Source organism: Quercus suber, unplaced genomic scaffold (genome assembly GCF_002906115.3).
Source record: "Quercus suber isolate HL8 unplaced genomic scaffold, Cork oak 2.0 scaffold_1026, whole genome shotgun sequence".
Lineage (NCBI taxonomy): Eukaryota > Viridiplantae > Streptophyta > Magnoliopsida > Fagales > Fagaceae > Quercus > Quercus suber.
Window position 1 is genome coordinate 55,956 of NW_027070437.1, and position 21,941 is coordinate 77,896.

The 21,941-nt window shown below is 31.7% G+C and overlaps 1 protein-coding gene across 1 annotated transcript; it reads left to right on the forward strand.

Moving 5' to 3' along the window:
* Positions 1–9,163: 9,163 nt before the first annotated feature.
* LOC136065569 (uncharacterized) lies at positions 9,164–10,298 on the forward strand. Its single transcript, XM_065768945.1, has 3 exons — positions 9,164–9,547; positions 9,704–9,754; positions 10,114–10,298. The coding sequence occupies exons 1-3, from the start codon at positions 9,415–9,417 to the stop codon at positions 10,296–10,298; spliced, it is 369 nt and encodes a 122-aa protein (XP_065625017.1). The 5' UTR covers positions 9,164–9,414.
* The last annotated feature ends 11,643 nt before the right edge of the window (positions 10,299–21,941 follow it).

Sequence of the window (21,941 nt, forward strand, 5' to 3'; positions counted from 1 at the left end):
GCCTCTCTACTTCCCTTATGGCTACTACTGCATCTTCAGCATTCATATAGTTATTTCAGGAGCGTCTCTGCCATCGTCTTAGGGGGATTCTTCACAAATGAAGCCACGAACTCTCTAAACCTCAGTCCCGCCTTGAAGGTTGTCAGCTGCACCTTGTCGTCAGCTTCGTCTACCTCCAAAGTCTCCCGAGTGAAGCACTGTACATACGACCTCAGGGTTTCTTTCTCCCCTTGTCTACTGGTGAATAAATGGTCTGCCGACCTCTTAGGACATTGTCCTCCAATGAAGTGGTGTAAAAAGGCATTACTCAGCTGCTTGAAGCTATCGACGGACGATGTTGGCAATTTGATGAACCATTCTCTTGCTGCTCCTTTGAGGGTGGTGGGAAAGGAACGGCACAATATTTCGTCAGGCGGCTGTTGAAGACCTAGCGACGTCTTGAAGGTGTTAAGGTGGTCCTGTGGGTTTTTAAGCCCATCAAACAGCTCAAGTTGAGGTTGTTGAAATTTCGACAGCATCAGACACTCTAGGACTGCCGTAGTGAAGGGCGAGTCTGTTGTCCTGACCATTCTATCCACACTCTGGTCTATTTTCTCCTTAATTGCGTTCCTTAATTCGTCCATCTCTTTCCTTATCTCTCAAAGTAGGTCCGAATTCTATTCGTCTGGAGTAATAGGTCTTCGATGGTCACTTCTTCTATGGCTATCTCCCTCGCCCTCCAAGTTACCTTTGGACCGATTCTCCTCCTGTTGAAGCCATAGCTTCATTTCCTAATTTTGTCTAGTAAGCTCTTCAACGGTGGCCGCTAGGGCCTGGACTTGTTAAGCCAAGGCTGTGGAATCTTGATTAGACTCCATCTGAATATTACAGTTGATCGAAAACTACATTTTCGAATCTGAATACGAAAATGTCATTCCCCACAAACGACGCTAAACTGATGAAGTGCAAATTCGTCAGTCTAAGTGAGTGCGTCCAGATGGAGCCAAGATGTCATCTCTGTGATAACAATGGTAGAATAGCTTCTTCCGAATGGTCACCGGTGTGGTGCCTGCCACAACGTCTCCGATGCCAAGGTCAGTATAAAGAAACTTTTTTGGGAAAGAATAATGCAATGTAACAGAGCAAGAAATATCTCTAAGTGTGTCTATGTACCTTGTGTTGGCAATGTGAGGGCTTTATATATGTTGCCTTGGATTCTAGCCGTTGTGGTTGAAATTGTGATCTTAATGCCTTTCTTGGTAACGCCTCCTGCTTAGTAATGGGGCTTTAATATGCTCCGAATGGTATGTACAGCTAGTTTTGTAACTGTCCGAGATATTATTGGTGGTATTGAATGGTCTTGCTACCCCCTTCGGTGACATGGGCACTTGTTTGGGCTTGTCTTTAGAGAATGGCCCCGTCCATATTATTGAGTTCGTCTGCAGTTGATTTCGTCAGTCCCATCACTAATGACAGACAGACGAGTAAGAAAGGAGATGGTATATGATATGACAAAATAAAATGAAGGATTGGCCATTGTATTCATTTGAATAAATAGAATAGCTTCAAGACTAGATGTAAGCAAAATGGTCTAGCATATGAAATAAATCCATTAAATGCACAAGCAATGCGTAGCAAGATTCAGGTTGAGATTCTAGTAGGACAAATAGCCACATAAAAAAGTGGAACCCTGCCATAAGAAAAGGAAAAGAGGAAAAATGCTTAGTGTATGTAAAAGATAGCAATCTTAAGCTTGTTCCATAGAATTGGCATTGAGAAAAACGTTAAGTAAAACCCTATTCGATTATGACATTAGTACAATCCAAAACTATTATAGGAAAATTATTGATGATGCACAAAATCGATAATATGTCAATCATCTGAATCTGTGGTGTCAGAAAATCTGAAGAGTAAAATTCCTACAAAGTGTACTAGTGTAATGTTGGCCAAAGACCTTCTGAAGTTCAGGTTAGAAACTCACAATGATCTCCAATAACTCTTAGGGCGTAAGAGTTAGGAAATTGTATTTTCACATAAATTTAAATTGTGATATCTAGCTTAGTGGTTATATAGGGGTCTAGAGTGACCATATTCACTAGAATGTAGGAACCAACATATTGGAGATAGTGGATTAGTGGCACTGAGATCATCGAGTTCCAAGTCCTATACCTAGTGGGTACAGAATTGTAGTAAAACCTTCTGGCGTGATATGTAGAATGTTTGTTCTAGGAGCTAAGGTGATGTTTGGATTGGGAGTATCTCAAAACTCAAAAATCATAACTCAAAACACATAACTCATTTCTCAAAACTCATCTCACTCAAAACCCAAAACTAAAAATTTTTGTTTGGCTCCAATATCTCAAAACTATGCCTCATATCTCATTTCTCAACTTTTTCACTTTTTGGTGGAGCCCATAGCCTACACAGGTCAGAAGGTTGGTTTTCTCTCGCGTGTCCTCTTCTCTGTCCTTTCACCCAAAACACTGTTATGTCTTCCTATCTCCACACACACACCGAATGTTAAAACTGGATTTTGTGGTTTTTTCTTTTCCTTTTCCTTTTCTATACTTCTGCCTCCATGTTATAAACTAATCAAATACATAAATAAAGAGGCCTTAATTGCTTTAATAGTGATATCTTCACATGCACATTGGTTATATATATATCAAGTACATAAATAACTTGTGCATTATCAACAATGCTTTGACATAAATAAACTAATCAAATACATAAATATCAACATTCTGACATAACCTGTGCATTATCAACAATGCTTTGACATAACCTGTGCATTGTAATATATAGGAATAATATGTAAGTTACAAAATACATTGTCAACAAGGCTTTGACAATGAATATATATACTGACCCCCTAAATAACATCAACACAATGCATCATATCATCCAAAAGATGCATCCTGTACATTGTAGTTAGTGAAGAGGTGTCACATAGCCTAAAACAGACTTGTTCAAGTTCATAACTATAATATTACAACCCATTTATGTCAATTTAAAATTTATATTTCCTGTTTAAATACTCTGTTTATGTCAATTTCACATTTTCTGCTAGTTACATAATCACTTTTAGATTGTATTCCAGGAATATGTATCATTTCTTGGTTGAATCCAGATCCGCTACCATGCAGCCTTATTTTTCTTTAATCAAGAAAACTATAGTTTAATCAAGTAAATGGCAAACATGTTATATTTAATTTAAACACCATGTTAGGGAGTAATTCATAGAAACTAATCAAAGTTATTTGTCGTTTATAATCCCAAGTTTTAATTAATACATTCTATCCAGTTCTGAGCTTCAATCAAATGTTCTTTAGAAATATTTTAAGTGGTGGTCTAAACCAACTAGACCCTTATTGGTTCTTCATAGGAAGTGGTCTCCACCACTGTCTACTCTCAGAACTACAAAATCTTGCAAATTCAGGAAACAATTTCCACAAAAACCTGTTGTTGTATATGATAACCTTGGTCAGATTTATGCTAGGAAGTAAACATGACACTTATGCTAAAAACTATAAAAGCAGACAATCTACGAGAGAAATTTCATTATTTCAAACCCAAAACTACAAAAGCAAACAATCTACGAGAGAAATCCATCAGACCCAAATTCCATTAAACACAAATTTCATTATTTTACAAAACCCATCAATGTTTAGAGAAATTGAAAAAAACATTGAAACATAAACAAAAGCAAAATGTAACACCTGGGCAGAGGTCGGATTCTCAAACTGGTGTCGGCACTGGGATTGGATGTGTCGGGGTGTGCTTGTTTCTGGCTAGGACTCATTCTTCTTCCTCTCACTTTGTGCTGGTTTTGGAGTAGCTTGTGAAAAATGGACACAAGTGAGAGGTCTGAGTAATAAAAAGAAAAGGCAAAAGTTTGAAATAATGGCATGTTGGTAGAGGTGGGTGAGAGGTGTTAATGGAGAAGCAGTAATGGAGAGGGAGTAGGAGTAAATGGAGAAGGTATAAATGGAGTAAATGGAAGTTAGAGGAGTAAAGAAAATAGAGGAAAACAGAGGCCGAAACTGAGATAGGAGCATTTGGCACAACAAAGGCTTCCAACGGCTCTGAGGATGATGTGACTATACACTGAGGGTCCCACATATTTGCAATTATTTACTCAAAATGCCACAAAACTCATTTCTCAGAAAGTGAAAATAGCCTCTGAGGAGTTCTCAATTCTCATTCTCAAAACTCAAAATTTTGAGATATGAGATACGGAAACACAAAATGGAAACTGAACCAAACAACATTTCAGCTAGTGGGTCCCACGGTTTTTGAGTTTTGAGTAAAGGTTTTTGAGTTATGTAACTGAAAACAAGCCAAAACAAACACCGCCTAAGTGTCCTAACTCATCCATCCATGTAGGTGATAGACGAGCAACCTAAGACGAACAAACCATATATCAAGGTGGCAGTTCAATCGTTCAACTAGTGCACATGTTAAATAAGGAAGCCATGTCAGACGAGTGCCAAGTCAGACAAGTGTCGTGTCAGACGAGTATAGGGTGTTGGACGAGACATGTTGAAAAGCTCCCTATTAGGTAGTTGATGAATGAGTATGTAGATGACGAGTGAGCATGTCGACTTGTAAAAATGTTCTTTATCAATTATAATTTTATAAAAGACCGCAAATTTTAACAAAAAAAGCAATGTACATACATAGTTAACAGATATTATGTGTTGTATATATAGGATTTGGATCCGATGCATGGGCCAGTTGCAGTTTAATATGAGGTAAGTTAAAAAAGTTTTAAAATTTTGTAATCTAAGAGCAATTACATTAGTGAGTGTATAATAGAAAAAATGAGTCAAAATTAATATGGTTTTGCCTAAAAATGACCCACGTCAATCAATATATAACCGTATAAATTTACATGGTTATTGCCTAAAAATTTTCAAGTTTGCTACAATAACCATGTAAATTTACACCGACATTATTCATTTTGCATATAAATTTTTTTTTTTATTCTTTCTTTACATATCCTAAGGATGAAGAAAGAGAGTGAATGGTTGTTATTGTGTGTAAAAAAAGAGAAATAATTTTAAAAAATAAGGAAAATTAGAGGTTGTTTGGATTGGGTGTTTTCATGACTCAATTCTCAGTTTTCATAACTCAATTCTCAAAAATGGTGGGACCCATAGCAAAATACTCGTTTGCCTGCACCAATACTCTATTTCCATAACTCCGTTTCCAATACTCAATTCTCTACTTTTTGAGTTATGAGTTATGAAAACTGAAAACAACTTTTGGCTGTTTTCAGTTTTCAGTTTTCAGTTTTCAATGGCAAACTTGTAAATAACATCACATAGCCGGGCCCACAGTCAGATTTTTGCTCCCTCTTTCTCTTCTTTTCTCTTTTTTTTTTTTTTTCTTTCCTTTTTGTCTTTCACGGACNTTACTAGTATATAACTCATAGCCTCATAGGAAGAAGAAATAGCCACATAGATTGAGATCCGACCCTATTGCACCATGCAATTATCTATAAATTGAAAATTAAAAAAATTCACTTTTAATCTAGTTAAATAAGAATTTGCATCCACTCCACAAAATTTTGTCTGTATTAGTATAATAAAAACCTTTTTTTTCTATTTTACATATTCACTTTTCAAAACACCTTAAATCAAATTTTCTAATTTATACTACATTTCATTAAAATACTAGAGCTGTTTGGCCAGCTTTTTTTGGTCACTCAATTTTCGTCACTCAATTTTCATCACTCATCACTCATCACTTATCACTCAATACTCATCACTCATCACCCATTACCCATCACTCAATACCCGTTTGGCACATCACTGAAATGCAATCACTCAACATTTTTCACACTTTTTGTGGCCCAGCTCTGTCACCCACTGCAGCTTTTTTTTTTTTTTTTAACTGGGTTCTGTGAGTTTCCCAGTGAAAAAAAAAAAAAAAGAGGAAGAAACCAGGACCGTGAACCCAGGTGGAAAAAAAAAAAAAAAAAAAAGAAAGAAGAAGGAAGAACAGGACGATGAACCCAGGTGAAAAAAAAAAAAAAAAAAAAAGAACAGGGACGTGAACCCAGGTGAAAAAAAAAAAAAAAAAAAAAAAGAAAGAAGGAAGAACCCAGTGAAAGAACAAAAAAAAAAAAAAAAAACCCAGCCAACAGAAACTGTGAAAGAAGAAGAAAAAAGGGCCAAACTCAGAAAGTGAAAAGAGAAGAAAAGAAGAAAAAAAAAGAAAAAGAACCAGACCCAAAAAGTGAAAAGAAAAGAAGAAGAAAAAAGAAGAAAAAGAAGGAGAAGAAGAGGAGCAGACACCCAGTCCGTGAAAGACAAAAAGAAAGAAAAGATTAAGTTTTTTTTTTTTTTTTTTTTTAAATCATATATAAGTCTTAAATTAACTATGTAGCTAATATAAAAAGAGATGGCTAAAAAAAATATAAAGGGAGTCTGCAAAATAATATATTAAGGTTTAAAGCTCAAGTAATCACCACCGCATATTTGAAAATGATAAAAAAAATGATAAAAATGATAATAATAAAAAAAATATTTGAAAGCTTATTTAAGTAGCAATTTAATAGTTAAGAATTAAGAAAAACCTAAATTATTAAACATTAAAAAATAAAAATGACTAAACATTAAAGAATAAAAGTAGAGAGACTTACATGAGAATTGATTTTTTTTTTCTTTGAAAGCAAGGGAGGAGGCACTAAATTTCACCCTATCAAATATATGTGTATTATGAAACAAATAAAAAAGAAAAAGAAAAAGAAATGATAGAGTTAAATAACCTTGGAGAGGAAAAGAGAACTTGTGGCTTTCGCTGTAGGTATCCTTAAAGTATCGTTTAGGTGCAAATATTTATATATATATATATATATATATATTTTTTTCCCAACTGATCTTACTATTAAGAGATAGTACAGTTTCAAGTTAAACTCTAATATAAAATCTCATCAAATTATTCTCTATGATCTAATCTCAAGTTGTAAATATACTTGAAGATAAATATGAAAATAAAAAATAGTTGATAACCTTATTTTTAGATAAAGGTAGGCATAACTGATATTGATTTTTGCATAAGCAAACATAATGAAATAGTGCAAACGATTAAATCATTTTTTTTTTTCAAAAGATAGATTTAGTTTACAAAATTTTATCTTTTAAAATTCCATATGTTAGTAAGATTATAGGAATTGTCATTGAATAAATAAATAAAGACACAATTAAGAAAAGTAAAAAAAAAAAAATGTAAAAATGTACTTGCTGATCATGCATAGAAAATCAGTTGGCTGAATGTTTCGAGTTTCAATGGGCTTTAAGTTATTTGAAAGGCCTGAAAAGAAAGAAACACACAATCAAAAAAGATCAGGATGAACCAGCCAAGAACCCTCCGATGCTTAAGTCAGATTTCTCTCTTGAACTCAGGAATTTCAACCTTATAAATGGTAAAAACGTACCTTAAATTGATATGGCTGAGTCCTTTTATAGCGAATTTTGGAGTGGTTACTTGTTTGGTAACTTCTCCAACGTGGGTGGAAATTAGAAGGTTCAGACTTAACTTCTATAACTGCTATAAGAAGTTAAGAACTTAGTGGGAAGTTAAGGCGAAGATTAAGGAATTCATTCTCACTTCAAAATAGTAGAATGCGGTCTAAATTATAAGCTTTGGGTAGAAATTCACTCTGAAAATCTATAAGTGTTGGGTGGTCGTCCAGGTCACTTCGTGAGCTGGACGACCCTTTTGGTCTTGGACGACCTCTTTGAAGGCACTTATAAACTAAACCTTCATTATGACCTTGTACGTACAATATTGTGGGTGGATGATCCTTCCTTGGATGACTTGGCGGATGAATTGGAGATAGGCTAGTTTTTTGTTCACGATCACTTGCAAAGAAAAATGATATGAAAAATACACATGACTAAGTTTATTACCTTCATTTGTATTTCACAACAAATTTATTATGAAATAAATGTGTGCAATCGAAGTAGACGAGTTTGCTTTTTTCCTTTTTTCTTTTTACAACAAATTTATTATAACAGTATTAGCATCATGGTTTGTTGAAGTATTCATAATTTAAGAAGATTAGTTTATTGAAACAAATTTATTATAAAATAAATGTACACAATTAAAGGAGATAAATTTGTAAATCGATACAAATTTATTATGTAAAATAAATATATGACTATATTGGTTACCTTCAATTATTCATTGCTTATATGATCTATTTGCAAGAATAGTGTTTCTTTGCTTTTTGTTGGCTGAATCTACAGATCTTGATAGTCGTAAATTCATGAATTTTCATTTTAATCTTGCTAATGATTATAAAATACACAACCAAACTGTATGCATATTTGAAAGACAAATCAAGTGCATGTAAAGTGTAAAAAAATACTTGCCTGTGGTGGTAGTAATGTCTTCCATGTCAAACCACTTCTAGGAGAGGGAGAGAGAAAGTAAAAAAAAAAAAACTGAGAGAGAGACTTAGTTTGAAAATTAGAGGAGTCAATATATAATAGTAAAATATTAATATTTGGAAGTGGTATTTGATGCGGATAAGATTTCAATTGTGATCAAATTCATCTTCTCATTTCTGTTATTTTTTTTTCTTGTCCTTGTAATTCATTTTAATTAGAAGTTTTTGTATTCTTGTTTTATCTAATTAGTTTTGAGAGTGATATTTGACATAGATTGGGTTTATCTAATTAGTTTTTGTTGACCTTTTTAATTAAAAGTTGATATGAACAAAAAGTCTAATGTTAATCTAATATTAGTTGAACATAATTCTATAATAGACTTTTTTTTTATAATACACTACGTTGCTGTTTTTTTTTTTATTTACAATACAAAAAATTAAGAATTAGACGTTTCTGCAATTCAAGATGCATTAAACATTTTTTTTTAATTGTAGTATACGTTGCTATAATTTAAATGCATTAGACTTTTTTTATATAAATATTTTATTTTTAAAATCTAAAAATTTAAAAAAAAAATTCTTCAATTTGATAAAATCACTTGGCACAACCACAACGTCTAAACTCAACTTTTATTACGTAGAATATGATTAGCATATAATATGATTAGAATAATAAAATTATTGGGCTTAAAACTGGCCCAACATCTCATGTGAGATGGGCCTTTAATCTCAATGCTGCACGGTGATTTTATTTATTTATTTATTTTAAACTCTCGCACTGGTAGTCTCGTTCTTCCCCTAAAATATTTCGCGCCCAAAAAGGACTTATTTACCTAGTGTTCCCGCCATTTTGAGACCTTAATTCATTCCCATCCTGACCCTCAGATCTCAACCACAACCAACCAACGGCTGCAATTTCACGAAGGAAGCAGTCTTTCTCTCTCTAACCAGTTCTTATTCTGTATTTGATTTTCACAGAGCGATTTTGTTTGTGAAATCTGAAAGAGAAAAAGTAAAGTTGCGTAGTACTCAAAATGACCAAAGAGGAAATCGAGAATGGAACTGCAGACATGGAGATCGATCAGCGCGAACTTATGAACGGTGAGCGGAGCGAATTGAATGCCGTTCCTGAAGGTTTCAACGCCAGTTATCTCAAAGTCTATTACGGTAAATTACATATATATATATTTCTCCGATTTATTTTCTTTAATTATTGCTTCTGTATTATACAAATCTAGCTAGGTTTGAATTTCAGTGTGAATCTTCAATTTTTTTTTACTTAATTAAATAATTTATTTGTTTGTTTGTTCAATTTTGTGCCAGGAAAACTATTTCCACACGCAGATATATTCAAATGGATGTCTTATGGAAATGGTAAAAAATCATATTTCCTAATATTGCTCTGTGTGTGTTTATGCTTAGAAATTTTGTATTTGTTTGGCTAAAATACTGTTTTTTGTCCTACATTTTGCATGAATTTAAATTTTCAAGCCTAAACTAGAAGTTCAATTTCGTCCTTAAACTTTTGAAAGGCATTTAGTCCTTAAACTTTGAAAAATATCTTTTTTCATCCCTAAATTATTTATTTAAAAAAAAAAAATTAGTTAGGTTGAAAAAGGTTCTTCAAAAAAATTTAGGGATGAAAAATGAAATTCGTGCAAACTTTAAGGATGGAAACAATATTTTAGCGTATTTGTTTCTTTTCTAAATATGTGCTGGATTGGTGTTTATAGATGGGAAGCATCCTGGCTGTGATGAGTCCTATTTCGGCCGGAGAGAATTTTCATTTACATTAGATAACGACATTTATCTGCGCTTCCAGTCTTTCAACAGCGCGTCCCAACTTGAAAATTCCATCAAGGAGAAGTGTCCATTTAAAATAGATATTGGGCCGGTGTACAGCGTTGATGTAAGTTGAATTGTTTTAACAGTTAGCGAGCATGGTTTAGTAGATAATTTAGTTATATCTAGTTGGTTTCCCAATTTGTACTTGCTTGTTTGAATGAAAGATAGCAACAATTTTGGTTTAATACATACTTGCCACATGTTAAAAAAGAGATAAAATGGTTTTTTTTTTAATGAGTTTTTTTATTATTATTTTTATAATGAATTAAAATGGCCATTACCTACTTTTTATATTGCCGACAGTATTCTACAGTAGGAATATATAAACTTACGAGTTACGACGGTCACATCCGAAGTCGGTAGATGGGATGATGGGATGATGGGACAGACATTTCCGAATGGTCACATCAGAATTTGATAAAATTATAACTCGATTTGACCCATTATAAAGGGAGACATTTTCGTTCAACTTTGTGCTACAAGAACTTGTTAGGTAAGAGCACACAGACACATCCTTATCAATCACGACTTATTATGAAGTGAGTTAAAACACAAAATTATGCTAAAAGTAACGTCTCAGCATTATTCATAATTTAGATTAGCCCGATATCATAACTGCTAGTACTTTATATAGTACTGTATTGTTTTGGTGGTGGGGGTGCGTATATTACGTATGAATCATACTGGGTGCTAAAAATTTATTGGTCTCACAGTATTATTTATATATTTAAAATTTATTTTATTATAATATTTTTCAGTTTTCGGTTTTTAGTTTTTAGCTGTATTTAAAAACTTATTTGTATTTTGGTCTGATGATAAAAAGTTATCATAAAAAATAGATGCAGTGTCTTTATACTATTCTATTTAACTATCTAAAAAATTATTTTATCTATTATACGATTACCATACCATTTTATAATTTACTCAACATCCTAATTTTTATTTTGTCATACTACAAATTAAAGTAATATAAAGTACAATAAAAATAATATAAAAATAGAGAAGAGGGAGAAGAGAGGGAAGTGGGTGAGACTGTGAAAGACAAAGGAGAGAGACTTAGTAATAAAAAAAATGAAATTTAAGTTTACAATTGGTGAATAATAACTTTTTTATTTTTTTGGAGTAAAGGTGAATAATAACTTGTATATATAGAAGTCTAATGTAGCAGTATTGTAAAAGTTTTAGCAAATATACATTCGGGTAATGTATACATTTTGTGTCACAATGCTAAAAAAATAGGATATCCTACACCTCCGTATACTAATGCTCTGATTAATTAGCTTCAATAGTCAATACATAGACTTTCTCGTGAAAAATCGATTTGGATTTGCCATTTTGTAAGGAATAGCTTGCTATTTTATGAGGACCAGCTGGTCTTAGATGTAGCTTGTCAAAAGTCATTCTGAAATTAAACAAGCCTCACCAACCACTTGTCTAACGCATGGTTCATATTATTTCTGAACTCAATGAGGGAGGCTACGGTATACTGAGAAAAGTATTTAGTCAAATCTATTTTTGATCGTTTCCTTGATGGGGCAAGTCGAATTCAAGTAACACTATATGCAACACTACTAAGTTTTAAAGAATTGTTTTTGTAGCTGTAGTTTCTGTTTGGTCAAAAGGAAATGTAACACAGCCGCTTATGCTGCAGCTGAATTCGCCATTTTGTCTATTCAGTCTTTTTATTTCAATATACTCAATCTTTCAAATGTTTTAAAAACTACTTGTAAGGTTGACTGTAGTTCTCTGTTTTAATTTTTTATTTCAATAATATTGAAATTTTTTTTTAAAAAAAAAAGTCAAATTCAAGTCCCCCACGTACTATTAAGCAATAACAACAATAAACCTAAAAGAAAAGGAGAAAATCTATTGATATAAGAAAATGCCATAATATTTTCAAAACATTTTTTTATTATTATTATAAAACAACATTCTTATTTAAGTTTTAATACATGTTCCAAACAATAAATTATATAATATATATTATAATGCTTATGTGGAAAAATTAAGGATCGAGATCCTCTAGAGTTTTTAGGGTACTCTACCGTATAGAGTTCTATTAATCTTAACCATTCATTTATAATAAAAGGTCTAGATTTTTCCATATCATTAATCCACTAACAAATCCCCTAAAATAATGGTTTAAAAAATAACTACTCATAAATGATAATTATTGCCTTACCTCTTTTAACTAAATTAGGTCTCTAAGAAAACGTGAAGTAATCTTCTCCTTCCCCTCTTCATTTTTCAATTTGTTCCACAAATCATTTTGGTTGTTAATTTCAAAGCATAGGTTTGACTAAAATCGGACACAGAAAATTCATATTTTATGATTCTAAGTACCAATCATGTACTTGAAAAGAAAAAAAAAAACATGTATATGCTTAATTTTAATAAAATTAATAGAAGACCAAAAAAATTGGAATAAAAACCCTAGTGTCTTTGCCATTCATATATCATTTATATATATATATATATATATGCTTCTTGGTCTATGTGCATAATAATCAATTTTCTAAATAAGCAAATTTCTTTTGCATTTAATGCTGCAATGTCATAGCCACTATTCGCATTTAAGGTAATACCTATCATTTATGAGTAGTTATTTTTTAAAATCATTATTTTTGTAGATTTGTTAGTAGATTAATGATATGACAAAATTTAGACATTTTATTATAAATGAAAGGTTAAGATTAAGAAAGATGCTACGTCTACAACAATTTTACAACATTTTTACAACAAATCACAAGTGGTTAGTTATTATTGGTTCAAATTTGAAACTAACGCTAAGATTATTTTTTTGCCCTAACAATAACAACCAGTAACAACCTGTCACTTAGGATTTGTTGTAAAAATGTTGTAAAATTATTGTAGACATATCATTTCTCTAAGATTAAAAGAACTCTACATGGTAGAGTACCTTAAGAACTCTAGAAAATCTCAATCCCTTATATAATGCTTTATTTTTCAGTGAGGGACCTTCAGCATTAAGTTGCAATTAATATTCCCAAAGTAGTGCTGAACATTCAATTGGTAAGTGCCGTTATCACTTCTGAGTTCTCGGTCCGTAAAGAGAAAAAGTTATGATAAAATTCAATATGCTCACGGTGTTTAGCCAAAGTTCCTTTGGACGGAAGTCATCGAAAGAATGGGGAGGGTAAAGAGAAAGAGGAGAGAGAAATCAAGAAAAGAAAGGTTATAGATTTTCCCTTCAATTATTATGTATTTGAAAAAGATCATTAATTATATTTGGACCCCTTTAATTTACATATTATGCAGCGAATTAATTACAATTAGCTAATTAATCATATAATAAGATGCTCTTTATGTCTTTTTTTAATATTTTTCTAATACATACTTCACTTTGCAAGATCAGTTTGACATACATGGAGACCATGTACATGTAAAGAAATCGCTAAATACTAAGTGTGGAAGATTACTGAGTAGCCATTCCAATAAGTTGTATTCCAAACATAAAATAAAATAAAAAAATAAAAAAAAAAAAAACAAAAAAAAACTCATAAAGGATCAAGGAAAGGCGTATGCAAGAAACCACCCTCCAAACAATGCCACACTAAAGCAATGGATTGTACTTATTAATGGGAACTGGAGTGACAAAGATTGACAGGTAACTGTAATATTGTCAAAATTTTAATTACAAGTAAATTATGTTCTCCACTTTCATCTAAGAATTATTACCTATGTATGCATTGGATTAATATTTTATGTGGATCTTATTATTGTCTCATGTCTACTAGATTATGCTATCAAATTCATTGGATTAATACTTATTTGAAGGGTAAAGTTGGTATATATTGTAAGATTCATAATCTAATACAAATTTTAAATATTTGATTGTTCTTTATTCTTTATAGGAAATTTCATTGAAAAACGCTGAAAACATAAATAAAACGCATGACAAACACACTCATAAATGTGAGGCAAAGTCACTAGTAGTTAGTGTAGATGAGGAGGTATGTGATATTTCAATTTTTCAAAGCTTAATATATTACTTGTTGTACTTAATTAACTATATATCTAACATTGGAAAGTGAATTAATCAGAGACATAAAAAAGAAGGTCATATTCTTAAAGTGGCAAAAATCTACCGCAATACCCATTTCAATTCAAAGACAAATAAGTGGGTACACCTTGATTGCGAAAATACATATGTACGTATATCACTACGTGCATGTTATGTTTTTAAAACTAGAACATATGTATTTATATTCTAATTGATTGTTTCTATTCTTTGAAATGAGATGTTGAGAGTACAAATGAGCATTGTAGCATTCTTAATATAGAGCATTTGACCAAAAATGAGATATCTATAATGGTTCTTAAGTCGAGATCTAGCTATGTAAAGTGACTTGCCATGAGGTCTTCCTCATCTCTAATGGCTTGTTTGGAAGTTTAGAGAGGGAGGAGAGTAGAGGGAAGGAGAGTAGTGGGGAGGAGAGTAGAGGAGAATGATTCACCACCACCTTATTTGGATGTTTTTAAAATTAGTAAGGGAGAAGGGAGTAATTAGTCCTTCCCCTTGTGTAATTTTGTTAATATAATAAGGGTAAATTAGGTAATTTATTTAGTCAATAGTTTATGTACTCTACTCCCCCTCCAAATCTCTCCAATTTGGGGGAATTAAAATTGGGGGGCTAGAGGGAGTCCAAACCCCTCCAAACTCCCCCAAACCCCTCCCCCTCATTCTTTAAAAAACTTCCAAACAAGGTAATTGCATTACTCTCCCTCCCTCTACTCTACTCCCCCTCCTTTTTTAAACATCCAAACATGCCATAAAGGCTATTGCCTTATCTTCTTCCTCAACTCAATATATCCAATAACTCGAGGGTTAGATAGATGAGCTCAAAGATACAAACATAAGGCAAAAGGAGAAGATAGATCAACTCAAGGATGCAAACTTAAGGCAGGATGAGAAGATAGACTCAAAGATACAAACATAAGGCAAAAGGAGAAGATAGATCAACTCAAGGATGCAAACTTAAGGCAGGATGAGAAGATAGACTCGCAAAATATTCAAATAGTTGGTATCATACAATTTTTGAGGAGCAAGGGATTTAATAACACTTTTGGGAGTGGGGGGAGTGCTCATATACTAGTTAGAAGATATCTTGGTTAGTGTTTTTCCCCCCTCTAGTAAATAGTGTTTACCCACCTCTCATTGTCTTGGGTATTTGTGTCTAATTAGTAATAAATATTATCCATAATAATGCAACACCATCTTATGACTGATATCTTATCAGGAAATCCAATATGTAAGGTCACATGAGCATGCAAATTTACCTTGCTTTGGTTATAACAAGTGTGCTTCACTTTTGAGTTTGTAAAAATTGGATAAACCATTTTAATAAGTTTTATTGCTCTTTCAAAATCTATAATCACTGAATTTGATCCAACATGGGTTCTTGTAAGGCAAATATTTTGTAAAAAGTTTTATGATGCAGATAAAGAAATATGTGAAGACTGTAAGTTTTACCTTTCTTGTTTATGCAGCAATTTTCTCAAACTGATTAGCATGATAATGCTAGAGTTTGATGTTTCCTAGACTTTAATTTTTTTTTTTTTTTTGGGATGCCTTTAGTGCATCAAATTGTTGGAGCATGATTGAAAATTTTGAAAGTATTAACGATGACTTTTGATGAGAAAGTTTCATTATTATGATGTGTAACATATATTAATGAAACTTTCTATAACACTTATCAAATATATATGAAGCCTATGAACTTATTGAAGCAATTCATAATAATAGACCATGCAAAGTTAGCTTATTTTTTCTCGTGGGGAGGGGGTTGGAATGTGACTTTTTTTTTTAGAGAGAGTTTCAACTTATGGCGTCCGCACCTGATGATAACTCTATATTATCAGACCAAGACATCAATCAGTTTTTGGTGTAGACGGGGATTGAATCCCAGATCTCTTATTCATTCATCAGAGACTTTACCAGTTAAGCTAGTTGGAACCCACGGATGTGACTTTGGTCTCTAGGGGCCACATGTGAGCTACACAAACACCACCCTTAGGTCCAATAACACCAATAGGACTTACGGTTAGAGAGTTAGACATAAGCCTAGCTAGTAATTATGCGTATAGTACACGTATGTATGTAATATTTAAAAAAAAAAAAAAAAAATTCCATCTTCTGGAGTCTTAACTTATAGTGTCCACTCCCAATGATAGTTCTTTATCATTATACCAAGATACCAATAAGTTTTCTGGTGTAAACTTTACCAGTTGAGCTAATTGGAATCCATGTATCTCTTTTTTTTTTTTAATTTTTTTTTATTGAATATAATTTGTTAGTATCAGTATTAGTGACTATCTTACAAATTTTAGAATTTATAAATTTAAGAGAAATAATACCATATGTATAATATTTTTATAACAAACTTTACAATAGTTGATATGATCAACTGTGAGTGGTGAAAAAAATGGTAAATTTAAGTGTCAATTGTGTCTATGACCGGGAACCAATTCAACAATTGTAAATTTATTATGAAAAAATTGTGTCGTAACATTATTGATTAAAGAAATAAATAGTAATTAGTTCAACTAGAGAATAATTAAGAAAAATACTAGCAAAAAAGTTTATAATATTATTTTATCTAATGACTATCTTATTTCAAACTTATTTGTATTTAATTCTAATAACGTAATTTTCTTTATATATTTATTATAAAGAAAATAAATATGGTTGGAAAGTAAGATCACTTCGGGGAGTATTTTGGATTATTGTATTTATCTTCATAAAAATATATAAATATATGATAAATATTTCCCTTTTTTTGTTACAAAATTTTTAAATATAAACGTTTTATACACGTACTATATATGTACTGTTATTTTTTCGTTTTTGTATTTTTCTGCTGAATATTTAAATGTAAATTTCTTAAATATGCCGAATTATATCCATCCGTATACTTACCGTATTTTACACTTATCATATTTTACTAACTATGGACGTAAATATGCATTATATAATATTTGAAAATATATCTTTGTTTTATACACCTTAGCTTTTTTTGAGTTGTGGTGATTTAAATGCAATGGTGACGTAATATTTTTAATGTATTGCTAAAAATGTTTCTTATATTACTAACATAATTAATGTTTTTTCTTGATGGTATTGATGTATTTTTCTTATATTAGTGCAGATACGAGATTGGTGATAAAAAGACATTTTTTTATGGCGCTACTTGAACTCAATTTTATTTTTGTAATGTATGGAAGACATCTTTCATCTGTATATTGTTGTAATTACTTTGTGAACAACTTACTTCAATGGTTTTTCATTTACTTTTAGATTGTATGGATGATTTGTTTATAGATGTGGTTGAAAATGAATTGATGATTTGTTTATGGATGTGGTTGGAACAAGTTAGTGTAATGTAATGGAAAGTTAATGAAAAGAACATTAATAAATTAAAAAAATGGTAATGAAAATTTATGTCACCAATAGGTTGAATTAACAATTAAAAAAAATGGTGACAACCTATTTAGTCACCAAAATGTTAAATAAAAAAATAAAAAATAAATTGGTGATGAAATGTTTTGTCTCCAATAGGTTGAACTCTAAATAGAAGTAGAAATAGGCAACGAAATAATTCGTCGCTTAATCTATTGGAATTAGAAAATTAAAAAAAAAAGTACAATCATTGATGAAATATATCGTCGCCTAATATGGTCAAATAAAAAATTACAAATTAAAAATCATTGGTAATGAATTTATTTCATCTCTGAATATAATGTTTAACGACGAAAATAATGGGTGACGAAAAAATTTCTTCACCTATGATTTTTTTTTTAATTAAAAAAATTGGATATATTAGTAACAAAAATTTTCATCACTAGGATATTCGATGACCGAGATTATGCAACGAATGATATTTCGTCACCATATGTCTTAGGTGACAAAATAAGGACATTTCGTGATGAAAATTTTCATCACTATAGGTCTTATTTGTTGTAGTGGTGATTTTTGTGAGGAAGATGGTTGTTTGGTTTATGAGAAAGTTATGTAATCAAAGGGAGAGATGGATAAAAAAAAATAGCACATGAAAAAAGAACAATTGATGTGAAGTGTATTGTCAAATACTATATTAAAGTATAAAAAATATTTTTTCGTGTGTTAAAATAAGAATGGGATATGCTCTAATAAGGATTGTAATGCCTTTATAAATGTTATCCAAAAAAAAAAAAAATTGCGTTTATAAAGGTCAAGATTTAAGGCATGCAACTGTCTATTCTCAATGGGGGTAAAGAGTTCATGGAATATCCAAATATGTTGTGCTCAATCCTGTGTGGTCTATTTCATTGTTTTATTGTTGTATTGTCCCATATGGAGGTCAAGGTCATGATGCCAGTCTCTTTAACAGCCTTTAAAGTCATCTTCATCTATAATGTGGCACGTTAAGATGATATTTTCCTTACGATTTGTATACATGTATGTAGTGAAGGAGCAAAGTTTATTAGAGACACGCATGCACGCATATGTGAATAGTTAAGACCAATTTGAATAAATAAAAACCATTCATGTAAATAGTAAACAATATTTTAATACAAAGAAAATCCAAAAAAAAAAAAAAGACATATTTGTTATATATTGTGTATCTATCATTTTATGAATTTTTAAAGTCAAAATTGAACTTATGATGAAAGGATTTTAGTAGATAGACAAACCTTGATTATAGCTCATGTAAATTTTGATTTGGTTAATTATATAGGCCAATAAAAAAAATATATAAACTCAAAAAATGATCAGATTATAACATTTTTTTAAAAACTAAATTATGAACATTTACATACTTGAATTTTAAAAGTTTACTTTAAAATAATATTTAATTTTAGAGTATATCATGTAATCATTATTATATTTTTATTACTTATAGAAATTTACATAAAAAATAAATTATAACATCAAGAAATTGAGCTTCTTGATCATTTTAATTACTTTTGAAAGGTAATAATTTTTTTTTCTTTTTTAGATCAAATCTCTTGCCTTTTCAAAATGGTAGAGCTAGGAAATTTTATTCGGGAGGGTTGCAATTAAACCTTAATCTTACACAGACACAAGAAGGTGTATGTATGTATTATAAATTCAATCTAATTACTTTATATCTAAAAAGAATAAATATCACAAAACTACAATTTTAAGAAAAAATTATGTCCTTATCATTTATATGTAGAATAATTTGAAGAATTCTTTTTATATTTTATGTTTTTATATTTTGAATTTTTATGCAAAAGAATATTATATAAAGGGTGTGTGTGTTCTCGAATCACATGTCATGTGCTCAATAATTGATTACGCCATATGATAATTATATGAAACACTTTCTTTTAATAGTTTGGTAATAGTATATGAGTAGGGCTGTCCACCCAATCACTTCAATAAGGAGGCAATTTAAACCCGCACCCGCAAATACCCGCCTCACCCACTCTTAATGGACAAGTTTTACCCGCCTCGCATAACAAATGGGGCAGGGTTAGGGGTTAACATTTTTTCCCTGCAGTTTCCTTACACCCACCCCGTTTATATTTTAATAATTAAAAAAAAATATTCTTATAGGTTTTTATAAGACATATATGTGTGTGTGTGTTTAGCCTTCTAACTTTAAATTTATGACTTTTCTTATATTGTATTATTGAATTTATACTTTTATGTTTTAATATTTAAGTTGTTTATATTTTTAATTGTTGTATTGCTATGTTTGAATTATTATTATTATTATTATTATTTATTTATTTGCAATTGTTATGCTTTGAGAAGGTTTTGAAATGTTAGAACTAGTTTTTTTTTTTTTTTTTTAATTTTTCATGTGTTTTAATTTAATGCATTCAAAATAAACTTTTAATAAATTATACAACATACATATATATATATATATATATATATATATATAAGTTGAGTGTGGCCCGCGGGGTGGGGGAAAAAAACCCACCCCGAAACAAAAGTGGGGTGAGGTGGGGAATAGGAAACCTGCCCTATACTCACCCTATTGCCATTCCTACATTTTGGGTCTCCTATTCCTAGACCCACTACCGACCAGTAAAAGGAGTCGATTCGGGTGGTCAAACTTCCTTAGGTACTGGTCAGTCCTTGGTCGGAGTTGGGTTATGAGAAACTTTGTCAGTTTAGCCACAAACTGCCGAATTTGGCGAGATATGGTCGGATCTCGAAGAGATCTCAATGAATCTTGAAGAGATCAGGATGAATCTCGACGAGATCAGGTTGAATCTTGACGAGATTTCGCCAAGTCTTGATAGATCGAATATAAAATACCGGCGAGTCACTATTATCGGTGGAGGACGGTGAATTTTCGATGTGTAGACGGTTGGGTCTGTTGAAAATCGGCTTCTCATGCTTAGACCTGCCTACCAACCCGCTGCCACCGTCATTGGTGTCGAGTCGACCAATTCTCGATTTGGATCGGATAGGATGGGCTGGTGGATTGGGTCATGAGTTTGGTTGGACACTCCTATATATGAGACTAAAATTGTGATTAAATTAATTATAAATCATAAATACATGAAAACAAATGAAAATTAAATGGCATGATTAAAAAAAAAAAAAAATCAAGGGTAGAGAAATATTATTACATTTTACACAAAACCTATTTATGTTAAATTTATAACCTATTATATATATATATATATAATTGTCACTGGACATATATATATTTTGGGAGGATTATGAAATACTTTGTTATTTGAGTATTAACTGTCTATAAGTATGCTTACACTAACAAGCATATAAACAATTTAAAAAAATTAGGGTTGAAAAAAACTATAATTATATTACAAAGTGATAAGTAAAATTATAGCACGCAAGGCACCTCGGGTTTAGCCCGTCGGCCTTGGTCGTAAAATAGGTTCTACGGCTTAAGCTGACGGGGTAAACTATGAGAGAAGCTGAAGACCAAAAAATAAGCTGACCGACAGAGACTTGGCGGGAAGAAAGTCACCTCACTCAGGAGGTAACACCATCAAGAAGCTGACACCGTTATGGCTAGAGAGAACAAGGAAAACTGATGATACTAAAACTGATGGTCTTAGGGGAACCTTGGCTTGATCACCACGCATGGGTATATAAGGAAATGACTTGTATCCCACGCTTAATGTTAGTGTCCAACAAGGAAATGGTTCCGTAATATACGCTCATTAGGATTCCTATAAGGAAAGGACTTCTACCCCAAGGAAGAGAGGGTCAACTCTCTACTACTATAAAAGCTCCAATACCCTCACAAACCAAGATACGCATAATTACACCCTCTCTAGCACTCTAGAGTTGTAAAAGGTTCTAACTTGACCTTTGGAGGGTATTTGGCCGGCACCACACCGGTGCTCTCTGTTATGTCTTCTCTTCTCTTTGTGCAGGTGTCGTCTTGATAGTGCGAGCATTATGTGGCTCATTGGTGATATTTTCGGCATCATCACAAAGAAAATAAAAGAATGTTCAAAATTTTTGGGGACTTGGCCATCGTTAGCCTACAAGTGGCTCCGCCATTGATTCTTAATATATATATATATATATATAACCTTTTATAGGCTATTGATAAAATATAAAAAATATCCTTTCTAATTTCAAATGAAGTTTAACACGTAAAAGAAATACTAATAGAGTACGAACTTTGATATGGTTTGGAATTTTTGGCCAGACCAGGTGCGCAATTCCCCTTCCCTTGCATCTATGCATGCATGT

Coding starts and splice junctions, on each gene's coding strand:
- LOC136065569 (XM_065768945.1), top strand. CDS start 9,415: ATGACCAAAGAGGAAATCGAGAATGGAACTGCAGACATGGAGATCGAT. Junction 9,548..9,703: donor TTATCTCAAAGTCTATTACG/GTAAATTACATA, acceptor ATTTTGTGCCAG/GAAAACTATTTCCACACGCA. Junction 9,755..10,113: donor ATGGATGTCTTATGGAAATG/GTAAAAAATCAT, acceptor TGGTGTTTATAG/ATGGGAAGCATCCTGGCTGT.